Source organism: Impatiens glandulifera, chromosome 1 (genome assembly GCF_907164915.1).
Source record: "Impatiens glandulifera chromosome 1, dImpGla2.1, whole genome shotgun sequence".
NCBI lineage: Eukaryota > Viridiplantae > Streptophyta > Magnoliopsida > Ericales > Balsaminaceae > Impatiens > Impatiens glandulifera.
In genome coordinates, this window is record NC_061862.1 from 103,503,947 (window position 1) to 103,526,341 (window position 22,395).

Sequence of the window (22,395 nt, forward strand, 5' to 3'; positions counted from 1 at the left end):
TCAAATTTATATATCTTTTTAACAAATATATGTATTTTGAGATTTCACAATCTTAATTATTTAAAAATAATAATAAAGAGATTAATAATATTATATATATTTGGTTCTATAATTGTTAAAAAAAATTAAATAATTATTTTTTTATTACTAATAAATGAAATAATAGATCAAAATTAGAAAAAAAAAATAACATACAAAATATATATATATATATATTTTTATTTTTGAATTTTAAAAATGAATAAAAATAAATCATAATAAAAAATTTAAAATCATTTTCAAACTTATCAGATTTCTTTTTCTTAATTTTTTTATTTACTTATTTATTTATTTATTTAATTAAATTTTAAAATTATATATTATTAATATTTTTTTATAGAAACTAATATATTTATATAATTTTATTTATTAAGTAATGTATTAATATTTATAATTAAACTAATAAAAAATTCAAATTATTTTAAATAGAAAATATATAATTATAAATATATAATTAAGTAGTGAGATATATATTATTAATTATTTATAAAAAAAAAGTATTACAAAAATTATATTGTTTAATATTTTAAAATTTTATATATATTTAAATATACACAGCATTATATTATATATATATATATAATATTCATTATTAAATCTTATTACAAATATAAAAAAATAAATAATTAATAAGCTGAGCTTTTAATCTTATGCAAACATACTCAAACATTAGAGATTAAAATAATTAAAATAACCTAATAAGTACAAGCTCAATTAAACTAAAAATATACATTTTTACCTAACAAAAAAATATTATTTGTAGAAATAATTATACATATTAATATTATATTAATCTCACTTTAGTCCTATTTTGATTAAACTTAAGTTAAATAATCACATTAAGAACATAAACTTCATGATTTAAGTTTGGATGTTAATAAATTTATAATTATATCTGTAATTAAATAATATTTCAAAATAATATCTCAACCAACCTGTATTTAGTAACAAAAGCTCAATTTAAGCTCCATTAATCTTTTTCTGGAAAGTCTAAATTCAAAACTCAACAATAATTTAAAGTTTAAACAACAAACAAAAAAATTGTAAAAAATTATATAAAATATTTATTTTTGTAAAAAAAAAATTATTAATTTAGATGAGATATTATTATAGAATGAATTTATATATATATTAACTTTTTTTTCTTTCAAATCCTTCACCAACTTAATATTTAAATTCATATATTTTATTTGATTCATATTAAATTTAAATTATATTTATACACGTAACTCAAATTATCATATTGATTAATACAAATTAAATTTTGATTAGATATAGATTTTGATTAGATATAATTTGAATAATTTAATTTAACGTTTTTTTTATTTAATTACTTAATATGTTTAATTAACTTAACTATAAAAAGAATATTATTAAATTTTGAATTTTATAATTATTTTGTTTATATATAATAATATTTTATTTACTTTTGTTAAAAAAAATTACTCTTTGAATATTTTAATTAATTAATTAATTAAAATTTGATTTTAATTATTTTTTATTTTTAAAAAGAGTAAAGTTTAAATAAGTAAAAATTATGTTAAAGATTATTGAGAGAATAATATATTTTTATTTGGATAATCATAATTAAATCCAAATTTAATTGAATCCAATATTAATCCAATTTAAATTAATCTGTCCAATGCTTATCCTTATTCCTTGTTAGATTCTGAGGTTGTTATATTCTGAGGTAGCGTTTGGTATGTGATAAAAATTATATAGGGTATAAATTGTATAGAGATATAAATTGTAACAAGATATAAATAATATATGGTAATATAAGTTGTATATGTTATTATTGTTGGATATAAATTATAAAAAAAAAATTTATAAATTGTATATGGTATTATAATTTTGTGTTTGGTATATAGTATAAGAATTTAATATAAGTTATAATATGAATTTAAAATTATTATTATTTATATTTCTTTATATTATAAATATTATTGTTTATTATTATAAATTATTATATTGTTATTATTTAATAATTAATTTAATTTAAACTAAAATATAAAAAATTAATTATAATGTAAACTATAAATTATGTTTATTTAATTTAAATATTATTAATAACTGTAATTAAATAAACTAAAATAAAAATATTATTTATAATATAAGTAATATAGAAAATAAGAATTAATAAAATTATCGTTATAAAAATAAATAAATATTTTTTAATTAAAATATTGAAATATTTAAAAAATATCAATAATTATATATATATAATAATAATATTATTAAAACAAAATAAAATAAATTTAATATATTATATAATAATAAGTTATATATAATACTAAGTGTATAATTAAAAATTAAAAATTAAATGGTATAGTAAGTGTTGTATCTAAAGGACTAGTTACTATTTTATACCAAATATTAAGTATAAATTATATAAGGGTATAAATTTATATCAATAGTAAAATTGTTAAAAAAAAACACCATATTAAAACACTATTCCTATAGTTTATACTATATACCAATATTGTTATACCCTTTTTACCACCAACCAAACTATCCCAAAAGAACTAAAACAACAACACAAATACAAAATGTGGCATTTCTAATCTCACATAATTTTTTCAAATAAACAAACACGTATTTAATAATGTGGTTGAATATAGACTTAAATGGTTCATTTGATGTTTCAAGTTCTAAATGAAAACAAACAAACAATGGAAGAAGATGAACATGGATTCTCACATTGTAATTAGCCTCTTAGATTCTTCTTCTTCTTCTTCTTCTTCTGCATCATCTTCATCTTCTTCTTCTTCTTCTTCTACCTGATCGTTCATGGCAAGATCTTCCACATCAACTTTAACAACATCAGAACGAACTCCAATATCAGTAGCATATCGGCTCATACAATACATCCCAACAGTCATAGTTGCCACACCAAAAGGACTAGGAATCAAAAGTCTCATCGGAGATGAAACCAATGCAGCAAGAGGAGCCCCAATTACAGACGAAGCTTGCCCACTCCGGCCAACTCCACCGGAAAGCCGGTCAACATTCAACAATCCCGTTTTACAGTAGAGTGCAAAATCCTCGCAATTGTTCTGGAAAACATCGTAGTTTCCGTATCCATTTTGAAGAAGATACATCGCGCGATGGATCACTGATTCAGTCGGATCGGAGGATGCGATCGTGCAAGTACCTCCGCGGACTTTAGCGATGAACGCAGATGGAGATACTCCGTATTCGAATAAGTAGAGTGATCCGTCCTTAAGGAAACAATCTAGGCAGGATAGGGTTACGCTGCTTTTCGGCTGCTTGAATCCGCAATCAGGGAAAGTTGTACACGATGATGATGATGATGAATCGTCGTCGTCATTCGTATCTCCTTCTGGATCATTTGAATTCGCCGGTGGTGGTGTGAAATGAACTACTTTACTTCCTCCAACAAATATACCTGTGTGTTTTCCATGAACAAATCTCAGATCTAGAATTCACAGCAAAGAGGTGTATAGTTGAAGATCGAAGAACAAAGAGAAAACAAGAGGAATCATTCATAATAGCTTAAAATCAATACTAAATCATCATGATTTTCAATTCCAGAGTAAAAAATTCACAACGTCCTGACCAATGGTTGAAGATCGAAGAGAAATTTTACTTGCTAACTATGAATTCATCATTAAAGCTCGAAGATCAAAGAGAAAACAGCAGGAATCACAAATTTTGCATCAACATCAACAACGAGAGAGGGAGAGATAACCGTGGTGAGAATAAGCAAAGACGGCTCTGTATGTGTAGATGTGATTTCCTGGTTTGATCTCGTTTCTATCCACTCTATTGCTTAGGAGGCCCATATCTCTCTCTACAAATCGATTCAAATGGCGCAATTCTGTAGAAGCTCAGTAAGTCAGATTGCAGCTTTGATAGATAGATGACATCTGCAATGAGCAAAAACTCTCAACTGCTCCAATCGAAGTGTACGGTTGACCTAGAATTAAAAAAAGGAAGTACTGATGAACAACCGTTACCTAAATCAATGACATATGGCAATGGCGATGGCGATGATGGCGATTTTGACTGACGAAGAAGACGAAGTTTGTTCGGATCCAATGCGAATGGTAGTTATAATGGAAATGGAATTCATGCTTCTCTTTTCTCCGACCAGCACCATTGATATTGGGATTCCGTTCTTCCACTTTCACCGACGAGGTAGAATTCAAAGCGGTGTCGTATCATCGTCGTGGTGTGTAGATCTTACAGCAGTTACAGTAGTATGTATCATTTTTCTTTCTCCTCCAATGAGAGAGGTTGTTATTTTAGAGGAGGGAGGAAGGGAAATATCCCTAAGGCAAATGGACAAAATAGAACCTTCTATTTATTTGGATTTTGAATTCATTATTTTACTTTCTTTTTTTAATTACATAACTATACAATAATAATAAAAAGACATTAAATTTAATATGTAATCATTTTTTTAAATAATGTTAAAGACTCAAATACAACAGTGATAGTGGTGAATAACTTAGTAAGGGTGAAATTTTAAGGAATGACCCTGATAGTTGACTCTTTATGGGAGTTGATCAGTGCCGAAAAAACTTTACAAAAATGGATTTATCAATGTATAAAGACTATAATACCCTGTCGTGCGTCTTGCAACCCAATCCTTATAAAATCCTTTTTTTCATTTGTTTCTTCCCATTCTTTCTCTTCTCGCTCTTCTTCACTCTAAACCCTAAGACGGCTGCCTTTCTCTTCTTCTCTTCATCGCAAATGACGAACACAAACACGCGGGCGAAGACAACTGCGAACGGCGAACAAATTAATTTAACCCTTATTTCCTTTATAGCTGAATGTTTAGGAGTTTTGTGTTTAATTGATTCGTTGCCTTGATTGAATGCAGATGTGCATGGGGTCCCTATTGATAAGGTTGGATGCGGTGCTGTCTCATGTTGATTTTCTTTGCGAAGCGGTCGCGATTGTTGATCAATTGATAGTTATCGATTGCGTCTCGCGGTTGGTTTTGTCCCGCAGTTGCGTCTCGTGGTTGGTTTTGCCCCACAGTTGTGTCTCGCGATTGCATTTCCTCTACCTTCTTTAGATGCCATGCCATACAAAAGACTTCCACACACACAATTCCCCTAAAGCAGCGAGGAGTGAAGATTGTGGTGTCTTTATACTAATGTATTGAAGGAATTGTGTCCTTTAATTTAATGTGCAATGACTAAACTTGGATAGGACAAATTAACATATATAATTTAATCCGATTATTTTAGGAGTCGTAGTGCTTTGCTAAAAGCCAACTACGATTAATGGGGTTAAACCTATAACTATTATAATCGGGTCCTATGAGGTCACACACTTAGAGTTGACCGACTAGATAAACGAAAAAGATGGTTAATTATTAATACATATTAGATATTATTAATAATAAGAAATATTATTTATTTGTGAAATAAAATAATATATAATTAATGCATATTAGATATTATTAATAATAAGAAATATTATTTATTTGTGAAATAAAATAATATATAATTAATGGTTAATTATGGAGTTAAGATTGTAAAATAAAATAATATATAATTAATGGTTAATTATGGAGTTAAGATTGTAAAATAAAATAATATATAACTAATACATATTAGATATTATTAATAATAAGAAATATTATTTATTTGTGAAATAAAATAATATATAATTAATGGTTAATTATGGATTTTTATTTAATACAAAAGGATTCACTTATTTGCAAGAAAATAAAGTGAATAGAGAGAGAATTGTTTCTCTTTTAAAACGGCTTTTGCTATATTACAGTGAGAACTCCAAGAGGAAGAAATTATCTTTTAATCTAGCAATTAGATTGCTTCCCCTTTGTCTTTTTCGTCCTAGCAGTCGAAAGTAAAGAGATCTAGTCGGACTCGTGTGGACCAAGTAGAGGAGCAACACGTGGGGCTCTCGATTATTCATTACTACCAGATCTGATCCGGTTCACGCATCAAAGGTATATTTCTATAAACTATATATCATGATTCTATCAATTATGCATGATCATATGATTAGATATTTAGATTAGATATATAAATTATTCCGCTGCAAACATCTAATTAACCTACAGTGGTATCAGAGCGCAATGTTGCATATATTGAAAGGATCAATAAATTAACTGTTAATTTTGATGCGGATCTATATCGATGATATAATTTTACATAGATTAAGATGTAAAACTATCTTTAAGAAAATAAAAGAAATATTTATTTTCATTGGATTATATAAATATTTGGATCAAATAAATATGATATATTTGTTTTCTAAAAGTTAGGAAATCTCACTTATTAAAGATTAATATTTTTTTAGTATGGCCCAGAAATACGATCTGAGCATCGTTATGTTTTCTTATAACACGGTCTACGTATCGTTATGTATTTTGTAATTTATTTTGATAATTATATTATTATAAATAATTATGTAATACAAATAAGAACCATGAAGTTCAAGGATGGAGATCCATGAAGGGTGCAAGCATGGAGACCAAAGAAGTTTAATTCTTTATATATATATATATATATATATATTTTTTGCATCTTAAGGGCCATACTAGGATCACAATTTTCATTGCATTGTTTTTATTTATAATAATTTTCACTAATAAATAAAAGACAGTCAAAACTTAAGTTTCTAAAGAAAATTGGGGCAATGCCTTTCCGTGTCATGACCCATGAAGTTTATGGTTTTGGTTGGATAGGTTTCGCAAAAGCGAGAGTGTCTTTCCTCAACCTTAGGCTCCTGAGGATGAATCTATACGGGGATTCATAAACCTTGATACGGTTGTACTCAACAAGAGACCAAAAGGAAAAGTTTTGGATCATGAGGCATGGGGATGAATCCTACATTGGATGTGGATCATCAATCAAGAATTATAAGAAGTTATAATTAGTAATTGTTACTTACCTTGAACACACAAGACCTAAGGCAGTGCAAAATTACGTTTGGGATTGTCTGTAATGGGATCTTGGAATTATTTTATTCATAAGGGATTATAAAAACTTGAATAAAATGTGCATTCACTTATTTTAAATTGTTCAATTATAAGTATTTTGCAAATTTCAAAACATAAACTGATTTGTATGTCATTTATATTCTGTAGAATATGTCGAACGATAATTTGAAATTCTCTCTGCGCTCAATTGTTGAGAAAAACAAGCTCAATGAAACGAACTTCCTTGATTGGGAAAGGAATCTGAGAATTATTCTCAGGTCTGAGGGACGTGAGGACGTCCTAACTACCCCTATCCCTACTGTGACCGGAACCTCATCAGATGAGGAGAAGGCAACATCAACTCGGGTGAAAACTGAAGCATTACTTGTTACTTGCCTCATGCTAGCTGCAATGGAGCCTGAATTGCAAAAGAGGTTTTTGCATTCTGATGCTTATACTATCATAACTGAACTGAAAACGTTGTTTCAGGATTAGGCAAGGATAGAGCGATGTGAGACTCACAAGGCTATACTTGATAGCAAGCTTGTGAAGGGAAAACCAGTGAGTCCTCATGTGATTAGCCTGACTGGGCTTTTTAAGAGGATGGAAAATCTGGGGACCCCACATGACCAAGAGTTGGCCACTGATATTGTTCTTAGATCCTTACATGATGGTTTTGCACCATTTAGAATGCAATACCATATGAATGGTCTAAAGCATGATCTGAATGAGCTCCATAACATGCTTAAAAATGCTGAAGGCAATATTATTGATGACAAGAAGAAGGAAGTTCTAAATGTCAACAATGGGAAGGGGTTTAAGAAGGTGGCTAAGAAAAAGAACAATAACCAAGGGAAAGGCAAGCAAGTTGCCAAACCCAAGGGTGGTGAGAAGCCAAAGATGACTGCTGATCATGATTGTTTTTACTGCAAGGCCAATGGACACTGGAAAAGAAATTGTCCCAAGTACCTAGAAGACAAGAAGAACGGGACTGTGAGTTCCACTTCAGGTATTTATGTTATTGAGATTATGACAACCGATGTTCTCACATTAAATAATGGTCCTACTTGGGTATTAGATACTGCATGTGGTGCTCACATTATTTCATATGTGCAGGGACTTAGAAATAAAAGACAAGTGAAGAAAGGAGAGATAGACCTGCGCGTTGGAAATAGAGCAAGTGTTGCTGCACTTACCGTAGGAGATTTAAGTCTATCTTTACCTTCTGGTTTAATATTAGAACTAAATAATTGTTATTATGTTCCTTGCATTACTAAGAACCTTGTTTCGGTTGCTGTATTACATTCTGAAGGTTTTGAATTTAACATTAAAAATGGAAATATTTATGTTTTTAAGAATGATATTTTCTATGCGACTGCTCCAATGAGTAATGGACTCTTTGTATTGGATCTCAAATCAGAATTGTATAACATAAATAACAAAAGACAAAAATTAAATAGTTTGAGTGAGGCCTACCTATGGCATTGTCGATTGGGTCACATTAGTGCGAATCGCATGAAGAAGATCCACAGAGATGGGCTTCTAAAAGACATGGATTTTGAATCCATTGATACATGTGAATCATGTCTGATGAGCAAGATGACAAGGTCACCTTTCAAAGGAACGTTTGAAAGGGCTACTGATTACTGGGCGTAATACATACTGATGTATGTGGTCCAATGAGCACTAAAGCTAGAGGTGGCTATGGATACTTCAACACATTTACTGATGACATGAGTAGATATGGGTATATTTACCTTATGTCACATAAATCAGAGTCCTTTGAAAAGTTCAAGGAATTTCAAAACAAAGTAGAGACTCAAAGTGGCAAGAAAATAAAAGCACTTCGATCTGATCGTGGTGGTGAGTACTTGAGCCACGAATTTGATCATCATTTGAAAAACTGTGGGATAGTCACACAGTTGTCTACCCCAGGAACATCTCAGCTAAATGGTGTGTCTGAAAGGAGAAACATGACTTTGTTAGACATGGTCCGATCAATGATGAGTTTTGTTAATCTTCCGGTATCCTTCTAGGGATATGCCCTCACTACCACTGTACTTACACTAAATAGGACTCCTTCAAGAACTGTAAACAAAACTCCATATGAGATATGGACTAAAAATGTTCCAAAGTTGTCTTTTCTGAAAATATGGGGATGTGAAGCTTATATAAAGCGTTTACAAATAGAGAAGCTTGCCCTAAAATCAGATAAATGCTTTTTTATAGGGTATCCAAAAGGAAGTTTTGGATATTACTTCTACAATCCAACTCAGCAAAAGGTGTTTGTTGCAAGGGATAGTGTCTTTTTGGAAAGAGAGTTCATTTCCAACAAGTCAAGTGGGAGAAATGTTCATCTTGAACAGTTCAAGATGATGAAGAGCAACAAACTCAACAACAAAATGACATGGATGATGTCGATGTAGAGATGATTACTTTTAAAGCTCAGGGCCTCAGAACATCCAAGAACCAGAACAAGAGGATCTACAAACAGTTGTAGATCATGTTCCGGATTTAGTTGTTGAACAAGTTGAACCCACTCGTAGATCGGAAAGGCCAAGGGTACAACCAAGACGTTATGATGATTTCATCTTAAATGTAAGCCTTGATGTTCTTATGCTAGAACATAGTGAGCCTTCGACCTATAAGCAAGCAGTGACGAGTCCAGACTCTAATAAATGGCTTGACGCCATGAGGTCTGAAATGGATTCGATGTTTGAAAATCAAGTATGGGACTTGATAGATTTTCCAGATGGGGTAAAACCCATAGGAAACAAATGGATTTTCAAAGTCAAAAATGACAAGGATGGAAATGCATCTGTTTACAAGGCAAGACTAGTTGCCAAAGGCTTTAGACAAATTCATGGTATAGACTATGACGAGACATTTTCACCAGTTGTCATGATTAGATCCATTAGGATAATCCTAGCTATTGCTGCATATTATGACTATGAGATATGGCAAATGGATGTCAAAACCGCTTTTCTAAATGGTTTTTTGGAAGAGGATGTGTACATGACACAATCTGAAGGTTTTGAAGATCCAAATTATGCTGGGAAGATATGCAAGCTTAAGAAGTCCATTTATGGACTTAAGCAAGCATCGAGGAGTTGGAACTTTCGATTTTATGAAAAGATCAAAGAGTTTGAATTCATTAGATGCGAAGAGGATCCTTGTGTTTATAAGAAGTTTAGTGGGAGTAAGACAGCCTTCTTAGTCTTGTATGTGGATGACATACTACTTATTGGGAATGACATTCCGATGCTAGAGTCCGTAAAAGAATGGCTGAAGAAATGTTTCTCAATGAAAGACTTAGGAAAGGTCGAGTACATACTTGGAATTAAGATCTATAGAGATAGATCTAAGAGGCTTCTTGGATTAAGTCAAGGAACTTATATTGATAAGATTCTTAATAGATTCAAGATACAAGATTCCAAGAAGGGATTTTTACCCATTCAACAAGGTGTATATCTCAGCAAGACGCAGTGTCCTAAAACACCTGCTGAGCTTGAGAAAATGAACAAGATCCTATATACTTCTGCCATAGGATCTATCATGTATGCCATGGTATGTACACGTCCAAATGTTGCATATGCTTTGAGCATGTGTAGCAGATACCAATCAAGTCCTGGAGAAGCACATTGGAATGCGGCTAAGAATATCCTGAAGTACTTAAGAAGAACAAAGGATGATTTCTTAGTATATGGGGGAGATGAAAAATTGATCGTACAAGGCTATACTGATGCAAGCTTTCAGACTGACCGAGATGGCTTTGAGTCTCAATCGGGTTATGTCTTTATCCTTAACGGAGGAGCTGTGAGCTGGAAGAGCTCCAAGCAAGGTACTATAGCAGATTCTACAACAGAGGCTGAGTACATTGCTGCTAGTGAAGCAGCAATGGAGGCTGTTTAGATGAGGAAGTTCCTAGATGAACTCAGTGTTGTTCCTAGCATTTCAATGCCCATCGACATCTATTTTGACAACAATGGTGCCATAGCTCAGGCAAAGAGACCGAGTTCGAGCTCCAAATCCAGACACGTTATGAGAAAGTATCACCTTATTCGACACATCATCACTATGGGTGATATTAGGATGTGTAAGGTGCATACTGATGACAACATTGTAGATCCATTAACCAAACCTATGCCTAGGCCCAAGCATGAGAGTCACACTAGGGCTAAGGGTCTCAAGCACATTGGAGAATGGCTTTGAGTTTGCTTTTGTATTACATTATGTATTTATGAGTATTAGACACCAGTTTTATGTTTGACTTGATGATTTTATGATATATGATATTTCATCCTTATTTATATTGTTTTTATCGATATTGAATAATATGTCCAAATAATTCATTATTAACAAATGGGATCACCTTAAGTGTTCTGGTGAATGAAACCCCATTAAGTGAAATGAAGTTTTGAATTATTAAAAGTCTATAGTTTAAAATCATCAAATGGACATAGATGATTTTATAAGTTACTATATTGTAAGCTGACTGATAGCGTCAGGTTTCATGGGCTATAAGGACATGGAGATGTCTAGTCAATTACATATATGTGTATGGATGATACATGTAAGACTGACCCACCTTAAGACTCTCCAAAAGAGATTGTAGAGTTTTAAGTTAAACCATGTTTAGTAGATTCCTCAAACATGAGTATGTTGTGGCCTCACTTGATGATTGGTATTTCTTTGACACTGTTAAACGCTTTCCGTAAAAGGGAGTTATAAAGGCAGTAGTTGGGATTGCTAAAAATTGAGTGGGAGCCATAATCATACAAGAATGGAGAAGTCCTCCTACTTCATGTATACTGTGATACATTGAACAGGAATGGTGTCTCGGCCACTTGAAGAGCGAGAACTGAAAATGCATGGCCATGCTCGGATGGATTAATATGAATCATCCGTTTAATTGACAGTTCAAAACTCAGAGTTTAAGAAACATATTTGATAGAAAGGTATGAATGTTACCATATCATCAAATAAGACATTAAGAGACAAAAGTATCTTATATTGCACACTTGTTTAAGGACAAGTGGGAGATTGAAGGAATTGTGTCATTTAATTTAATGTGCAATGACTAAACTTGGATTGGAAAAATTAACAAATATAATTTAATCCGATTATTTTAGGAGTCGTAGTGCTTTGCTAGAAGCCAACTACAATTAATGGGGTTAAACCTATAACTATTATAATCGGGTCCTATGAGGTCACACACTTAGAGTTGACCGACTAGATAAACGGGAAAGATGATTAATTATTAATACATATTAGATATTATTAATAATAAGAAATATTATTTATTTGTGAAATAAAATAATATATAATTAATGCATATTAGATATTATTAATAATAAGAAATATTATTTATTTGTGAAATAAAATAATATATAATTAATGGTTAATTATGGAGTTAAGATTGTGAAATAAAATAATATATAATTAATGGCTAATTTTGGAGTTAAGATTGTGAAATAAAATAATATATAATTAATACATATTAGATATTATTAATAATAAGAAATATTATTTATTTGTGAAATAAAATAATATATAATTATTGGTTAATTATGGAATTTTATTTAATACAAAAGGATTCACTTATCTGTAAGAAAATGAAGTAAATAGAGAGAGAATTGTTCCTCTTTTAAAACGGCTTTTGCTATATTACGGTGAGAACTCCAAGAGGAAGAAATCATCTTTTAATCTAGCAATTGGATTGTTTCCTCTTTGTCTTTATCGTCCTAGCAGCCGAAAGTAAAGAGATCTAGTCGGGCTCGTGTGGACCAAGTAGAGGAGCAACACGTGGGGCTCTCGATTATTCATTACTACCAGATCTGATCCGGTTCACGCATCAAAGGTATATTTCTATAAACTATATATCATGATTCTATCAATTATGCATGATCATATGATTAGATATTTAGATTAGATCTATAAATTATTCCGCTGCAAACATCTAATTAACCTACATGTATATGAAGTACTTGACTGCAAACCTAAGTGTGGAACAAGTGACCTCAGATAAGATGAATTTTTGGAGACAAAAGTGGGTGGTCAGGTTATTCCATCAACTAGTAGAACCATAGCTTATTTATCAAACATTTGTAATATTGTTGATGTAATGTTAATCCAAACATTTGTGAAATCAACAACACAATGTAATATTGTTGATTGCGTCTCGCGATTATCCAACTGAATAAACATAAACATATTAAAATAGAATTGTGTAATTTGAGTTTCTTTTTTTTTGTGTTTTCTTAAAACATTAAAATTAAAAAAAACATACTCAATTTTTAAAATTTATATTAAAGACTTAGAATATCCTTTTATAAATATTAAAACTATTATATCATTATAAAATGATTATTATTAAAAATGATATGCTGAAAGTGAAAATAATCTTTTAAGAAGCTTATATAATTAATTAATTATTCTAAGATTCATTAACAGATTGCGTCTCGCAATTATCCAACTAACAAACATAAACATATTTATTCTATCAAAACTTGCATAAAATTTAAAAATCATGCGTCTCGCGATTATCCAACTAACAAACATAAACATATTTATTCTATCAAAACATGCATAAAATTTAAAAATCATGCATCTCGCAATTGCATCTCGCGGTTGCGTCTCGGTCTTGGAGAAAAATTCAATGTAAAACTAGGTTGCTTTTAGAGTAACTTCAAGTTTGTATTGCAGGAAGGTAGGAAATTAAATTGAGTAACATGTCTTACCGACAATACAGATTTGGAGAAACTTTCAATGTAAAACCAAGCTGCTTTGAGAGTAACTCGTCATCATTCAATAGTCACAATATCACAAATTCAAGTTCAAGCTAAAGGCTCATACTGCTGAGATGATGGTTAATGCTGCTGAGATGATAATGCTCTTGCAATAGATGGTGCAGGCATCACTGCTTTGCATTTTGTCATGTTATGAATTTTTTACTATAGAGACACACAGTGGTGACGAAGTGCGACCCGAAATCAACTGTGATAAATATGTGCTCAAATCCTCATCTTCATCAATAACAACAGGGGGAATATTTGGCGGAACATCATACACGACTTCAATCACTAGATCATATGTAGACTTTTACACGTTAATCTTATGATAGATAATATCAACTAATTCGGAAAATGTAGTATTTTGGGGTGTATCCAAAGTTTTGCATGATTTTGCAAAGAAAGACCTAGCACCATCAGCTGCAACTGTCCACTCTTTATTATATGTTATAAATATTTCAGCTTCAATTGAAAACAGTATCACTATTAGATGCAATCGTTCCATTGAAATGCTTAATGATCTGGTCGCGAGACGTAACCATCAATCGCGAGATGCAACCGTCCATCGCGAGACGCAACCGCGCATCGCGAGATGCAACCGCGCATCGCGAGACGCAACAGTCCATCGCAAGATGCAACGACACCATTTATATAAGTATACCAATAAACAACTATGTTGCAAGATGCAACGACACGCACGTCTCGCGACGGAAGTATAATACTAGTATACCAATCCCTAAATACCTATTATGCGTTCAAACAAGAAATAAATAACAATGAGCGAAGGATAAGGAAGCATACCAGTACCATCCATCACCCATATGCTCATGATTGCGTCGTTGTGTCCTTGAACGCTCATGGTTGCCTTTGCTGTGATTCCGTCGTCGGGCTATTCGTCATTTAGGTTTTTAGAGAGAAGGAGGAGAAGACCGAGAAGAGAGAGAACAAGGAAGAAATAAAAGAAAAAAAATGGGAGAAAGGGAAGAAAGTATATTAAATATGAAGGAAATTTTAGACTTTTACAAGGCATCCGGTTGCGTCTCGCGAATGGGCATTTTCATTCGAATTGTCATATTGACAAAGTTTATCCCGCGCTGGTCATTTCCCAAATGAGTGTCATTATTAGGGTCATTTCATAAAACCTACTATTATGCAAATTTTTATAAAATATTTGGTTATATTTGAAACATAATATTATTTGGTATTATAATATTATAATTTATAACAAGTTTAATATATATATCATTTTTAATTTTAATTTTTGAATGAACATTCCTTATTGAAGGAACTAATTCGTTTCTTTATATACCTCCCCGCCAATAAATAAAGACAAATATGAATAATAATTTATATGATTATTAATTTTAAAAAATCACTAAATTACATTAAAAAATTTCATTCTCTACTATTAAAAAAATAAAATTTATGAAAATTTATAAAATAAAATAAAAATATTAAAAGTTCCTTTACATTTGTATATAAAAGTATTTAGTTAAATTTAAAATATAACAATTATATAACTTAGTTGGTTATAATCTTTTATTAATAAAATATATGTTATATTGAAAGTTTAAGACTTAAATCATCACCAACTCAAATGTTTATGTAAACTTATTTTGGAGTTTTTCATCATTATCATTTTCTCCTTTTAAGACCATCTCCAACGGGCACCTATAATGCGTTTGGGGTGCCCTTTTTTGCTCCAACCGTACTGAAAAAAAACCCTTTAAGACCATCTCCAACGGGCACCTATAATGCGTTTGGGGTGCCCTTTTTTTCTCCAACCGTACTGGAAAAAAACTCAAAATGAGTTTTTTTACTCTCTCCTCCAATATATGCGTTTGGACTGTTCATACTGCATTTTGTCATTTTTAAAAAATGGCTCTTAGGTTATATATATATATATATATATATATTTTAACTTTTAATTTTTTTACATTTAAATTAATCCTTCAACTTATATTTTTTTATTTTTAAGATAAAAAGTTAAATTGTTTTCTAAATATATAATTAAATCATTAAATTTATTATATTTGAAATTTAATCTAATTTATTTTATATTTTATAATTTACTTTATATTTTTAACTTATATTTTATAATTATAATTTTATAAATTATCTTATAATATGTTAACAAGGTTTGTTTTAATATAATATGTTTGTTTATTTAAATGTGTTACAATTATTTTGTTGTTTATGAATTATTGATATATAATTAATTTTATTTTAATTTTATTAAATGAAAGAGAAAAGATTGGGGTTAAATATGTAAAGTTGATAAATATATAGATAATATTAATAAGGTTAAAAAGTTAGTGTAAGAAAAAATATTCTAAGAATATTCTTTTGGGTTTGAGAATGGGTTTTTGGGTTGGAGATGAATTACTGTTTGGTGGAATGTTTACTGCATTTTGGGTTTGAGAATGAGTTTATGGGTTGAAGATGGTCTAATACAAATATGTGTTTACATTATTCATAAACCCATATTTTTTTAAAATGATAAATTAGTCCTCTAATTATTAGACTATGTAAATTTATATATTTAACTTTTTTTATATAATTTTTGTATATGTTTAATTTATTATATAATTTTTGTATATGTTTAATTTTTTATATAATGTTTTTATATGTTGAACTTTTTTATATAATGTTTTTATATGTTTAATTTATATATATATATATATATATATATATAATTTTTTATATGTTTATTTTTTTTTAAATTATTAATTTTATCAGAAAAAATTAATGGGCGTGAGTTTGAAAAAATATTGAGATTTAATTAGTAAAGTTGATAAATATATAAGTGATATTTAAAAAATGAGTGTAAAACATAATATTCCGAAAATATTGTTTTGAGTTTAAAAATGAGTTTTTAGGTTGAAGAGAGTTTTAATCTTATTTTATTTTTAATAAAACATTTCAAATTTATGTAAAGGTAAACAATGGAACATAAATATCAATTTACTCATATATATATATATATATATATATATATATATATATATATATATATATATATATATATATATATATATATATATATATATATATATATATATATATATATATATATCAAAATTATTAATCATACCTGACCTGATAAATGAAAAAAAAAAACTTTATTTAAATATATTATATATATGGACAAATTATATGGGCGACTCTCTAATTACTTCGATCGTTACTTTTAACCTTCAAATTAATTTTTTAAACAAATTGTCCCTTCAACTTTTAATATATATATTATACCATCTGTACAATAATTCACATTTTAAAATTAATTTTAAAAAATTAAAATGAAATACTGAAAATATAATAAACAATTTTTTTATTAATACATTATATCTATCCTAAAAGATTGATATTTATTCATATCAAAACTTATATACATCCCTATATTTAAAAACCTTCACAAAAAAAGTAAAATAAAATTTTATATACTCAAAGTTTTTTATGCAATTTGAACTCGTTCATCCAACCCACCTTCTTGATACATAGACTAAAACCAACAAATCATTGGAACATACAACTCGTTAACAAACTGTCAAACACAATCACATTTTCTTCACTTTTATCTTTCTCTCAAACACTTTCTTAACCTTTTTTTTGTTTTGTTTTTGTCAATAAAAACAAATATACAAAAGTTTTAACATAGTTTGGACCAATTTATCTCAATTTTTTTTATTGTTTATAATCAATTTATTAAGATATATGAACACAAAATCTCAATTTGTCGCCTACTCAATTTAAATCATCATTTATTATCTTGTAATAAGAATTGACACCGAATACTAATCACCGCGTGTTAAACATATAACCCGGAAACATACTTAACCATTTAATTAGACGTAAAATTTGTCGCATACCGAGCTCAAACTCAGGACCTCAAGGAGGCTGGATATACATCTCTGCCGCTAGGCTAGAAGAGTTGATATCATTTCTAATGTAAGAATTGATATTCTTATATTTAATTAAGTTTGTATTATCTTTCTACATGATATTGTTTTAACTCCTCATATGTTTTTTTAATTGCTCATGGTACATTTATTTTTATTTTAAATTGCTCTTTATACATTTATTTTTATTTGAAATTGTTCTTGTACATTTATTTTGTTTAAAATTACTCATTATACATATTTATTTTTGTTTGAATTTATACTATAATTATCTAAAAACATTTAAAATGTTATAAAACGTTAATTTGTATTGAAAATATGCACAAATTCCTCTTATATAATCATACTAAAAATCTATACTCCAATTTATAATATTAAAATAATTATTTTGACTTATTTTTAAATGAATATAATCAAAATAATTAACCTCATGGACAAAAACCAATTAAAACAATTAATTAGACTAATTATTGTGATAATTGAGGGAAATGGTCAAAATAATAAAATAAAATTATTTGAGATAAATGTTGTATTCATTTATTTTAAAATAATTTTAGAAAAATTAAGGGATAAAAATAAATAATTTAGAATGAATTGTTGTATCCATTTCATCTACAATTATTTATTTAACCCTAAAATATAAAAATAAAGTAAAATAAATTGGTAAAATATTTGTTATATTTATTTTAATATTTTGTATATTTAAAAATATCAAAATTAAAGCCAAAAGAGTGAAATAAAAATCGATTTCAAACAAACCCTTAAGGTTTAAACAAAATTAAATCTGTAATCGGGAGTAGCCGAAAATAGAAGAAATAGTTACAGCAGGAGTCGCGTTCATCAGATGGACGTTGGAACCGCATCCAACGCCTTAGAGCGCTCCGTGTAGCCTGTTGTAATCGAGGAGAAGCGCGCACGTGAGACACCACATTGGCTAACGCTCCGTTAGCTAGGACGCTAATGGACCACTAAACACAACGACGTTGGATGGAATGCCAACGGAACGCCTGAATACGCTCAAAACTACATCGTTTTGAGCGTCATCTTCGTCTCCAACGCGACACCGAAGAAGATAAGATCAAAGACCCTTCTTTAATCATATCTTTTTAGAACTCCCTCGTTAGTCAACATTTTCAACTAATTTAAAGCCTAGAATTATCACCCTACGATGGTGATCATTTCTCCCTATCAAATAGGGATGATTAATCCCTATTTCGGTGACTTAATCCAAGAATAGCTTGGCCGATTCAGGCAACTAGAAGCCTCCACTGACTCGGAGAAACTATAAATAGACCCTTGAGTCGTTCCCAAGGTAGAGAATCTAATCTCCATTCTTAAATCGCGATTTACAGAAAATCCGCCATTGAGCTCAAAGCTTCTAAACTTTTTGAAAATCCATTTGAAGCCTTAAAGCTTAGATATGAGCATCCCAAAAAATTTCCTAAGGATCAAGAAGTGTTCTCCAATCCTTGGTAAAGTTCCAAACACCCTCTAATTCATATTTATAGTTTGAATTTGAAATATTTATATTTCAAATTGCATAAGCTTGTATGCTTGTTGTTTACGGTGTTTTATGGATGGAGATCGATCTTAAGATCATTTAGAAACTATCTGGATAAGATAGAACTAATCAATCGATCTAAACAACAAAAACCCATATTTGAATTTTCAAAATAAGAAAAACGGTTTGCTATTTTTGGGTTAATTCGGTTGGATTACAGCTTAGAAAGCTTCCCAACATGATTGTAATGATGTCGGGCAACTGTTTGGATCATGTTTGATCAAAATCAAAATTTTCAAAATAATTGAAAATTTTGAGTTCTTGATTTGGTCAAAACAAATAGACAGTGTTCTTGTTTTTGTATCAATCAAGTATATATATAGTATAAGAAAACTATTGGATAACTCCTTACACTTCAAAACATCTTTAAAATCAAAAACCCGATTTTTTATCACAATTTATTTTGAACAAATTAATTATCATCTAGGTTGATTCATACATTGAGATAATAATCAACATATTCCTGGGAGCTTTGTGAAGCTACTCAAACCCTTGGATCAAAGAACCAAGCTAAAAAAAATAAAAAAAATGAACCTTTGGTGTTCTTGAGGATAAAGGCTTATTAGCTTAGGATCGAGAGATCCGACCAAGGATCCTTGGTCCGGACCAAAACCTAAAACCAATGAATTCAAACGTAGGACCGAGAAATTAAAACCTATGACTAGTATTCTTAACCTATGACCGATGTTCTTGAACTAGGATCGTGAGGTCCGACCGATGTTCTTGAGGTAGGACCGAGAAATCCGACTTAGGATTTTCACCTAGGACCGAGACTAATGAACCTCTAGACCGAGAAGTCTAACTTTGGGACCAAGAATCCTAAACTTAGGATCTAGAGCTCCGGAGCCTAGGACCGAGGGACTTAGCCTAGATTTAGCCCATGACCGAGAGGTTTATACACCTCGACCGAGGGACAGCCTAGAGCTAACCTATGACCGATAAGTTTTTACACCTAGACTGGTAATATCAGCTAGGGACTGAAAGTCCCTAGAACCTAGACCGGGGGACTTCGACACTCAGACCGAAGATCCCGAGCCTCGGGCGAGAGGCTCCTCAACCCGGACTAAGGGTCCATTGACCTTGACCGATAAAAACGAACCCAAGGATTAGGACTCCGGTCCTAAGGCCTGTTTGCTTCCCTTTTCAAAATTTAAAATTATTTTTGTAATTTTGGGACTCCAAATATTTTCTCAAAATTCCAAAAAATTAAAAAATGTTTTTAAAATGTTTTTGTGATATTTCCAAAAAAATATTTCGACAAAGGCTCGTTTGGTGTTTATTTCTAAACTCTAATGACTTTTAAAATAACTGATATTCTTCGTGTATTTCCTCCCTAAGCAATCATCAGCAACATGTACCAGCATTTAAATATTGTTGTTTCAATATTTTAAATAACGCACAAATTTTACGCATGCTTGGGACCGAAAGAATAATCGGTTAAAACTCAAACGTTATATAATCGATTTTTAAAAGCCAACTTTATATGTAGAGACCGAACATCACCAAAATTACGAAATAAAAGAAAATTTTGGTCAATACATTTGTATACGTATGCTAACTTTAATTGATTTTCAAAAATCAATTGGCGACTCTGTTTTAAATTAAATAATCTTTTAAATTATTTATGTTTAATTAATTTAAAATAACGGATTTTCTAAAAAATCAAATTGTGATTTGATTATTATAAATTCCCGGATTATTTAAAATTGAACTCCAAAGTTAATTATTATTTTAATTAATTTAAATGAATTAAAATGATTTTTTTTAAATAATGTTTTATTTTAAAAGAAAATTCTTGACACGCAAACTGAGGTTGAAATCTCGAACCTCGAGCTTTTCACGGAAATCGAATATAAAGGGTTTTTCTGGGGTTTACAGCAGTATATATATTTTTTCCCCTAAGTCTTATTGCGGATAAAACTTTCACATTTTCTTGAGATGACTTTTTTCAATTTCATTCTCAAACGACGACGCGTCTACTCTATTTTATTTCTATACAACAATGTTGTAGACTAAGAAGAATACGAGGTTGTCACTCATTCGTCTCTTTTATATTTAGATATTGTGTGTTTGTGTTGTGCTCTCAAAATCATTTCTAAGCAATAAATATATTAATGTTAAAAGAGAGAAGAATATCTAATAATCATATAGTTAAAATGTAAATAATATGGTATAAATACAAAATATAAAATATATTATCGTAATACAAACCCGTAATATGTTTGAATCGGTCAGTTATACAAGACTTACACCAAAATGACGAATATACCTGAGTGAGAATGAATGTAATTTGAGTACGAAATGAGTTTATTAGTCAAACTAAACTCTTATTCAAATATGAGAAACACAACCTAGTTAGAACCATAGACGATGATTTAAATTAGTTATCAAGAGTGTTTAAATTTTGACTATTAAATAAAAATTACTTAAAGTTATGTTATTGTTTTAAATAGTATAACTATTTCAAACAAAAATAAATATATAAAGAATAATTTCAAATAAAAATAAATTTTTAAAGACAACTTCAAACAAAATTATATACAGGAAGATATTTACAACCTAGTTAAAGGTATACGGAGTATTATACCTATTACATCAATTGTTTTATATTCAAATTAATAACTTTGTGGAGACAAATTGTTTAATTTGAATAATAATAGATTGTCAATTATTTATTTTTATTGAATTATTAAAACAATTAATTAAAACTAATAATAAATTTATCAACATACTTCTAATTAAATTATATTTTATAATATTATATTATCTATATTTACTCCAAACTCAATTCCTCTTTTAAAAAGAGTTTCTAAATGTCTTAAATAATAAAATATTTTTTAAAATATTTAAATCAAACAATTTACTTTCTAATCAAAAAATTGTAGTAGTATAAAACAAGCAAAGGGATCATAAGAGAATGGAATGTTAAATATAATTAATATTATATTTATAAAAAGACAAAATAGTACACCCATGAGTCTCTATATCTTTAAAGATTCATGTTTCATTAAAAATTGACAGGAATGAATACTTCCTTCACACTTTCAAGTCATAAAATAAAATAGAGCCCAATTAATCCAACCTAAAATATCCCTATCTAGCCACAAATTCAAATTGCCAATCAACTTATTAACCTTATTTAAAAACACTTTCTTAATCAGAATTTTATCTTAATCA

At 29.5% G+C, this 22,395-nt stretch overlaps 1 protein-coding gene across 1 annotated transcript; it reads right to left on the reverse strand.

Annotated features, from left to right (window-relative positions):
• Nucleotides 1-2,616: 2,616 nt before the first annotated feature.
• Nucleotides 2,617-4,321, reverse strand: LOC124922680 (protein LEAD-SENSITIVE 1). The gene is made up of 3 exons (XM_047463398.1): nt 4,020-4,321; nt 3,752-3,929; nt 2,617-3,448 (listed from the first exon to the last, which is right to left on the reverse strand). Exons 2-3 carry the CDS (start codon nt 3,843-3,845, stop codon nt 2,736-2,738), a joined length of 807 nt encoding a protein of 268 aa, XP_047319354.1. The 5' UTR covers nt 3,846-3,929; nt 4,020-4,321; the 3' UTR covers nt 2,617-2,735.
• Between the last annotated feature and the right edge of the window lie 18,074 nt (nt 4,322-22,395).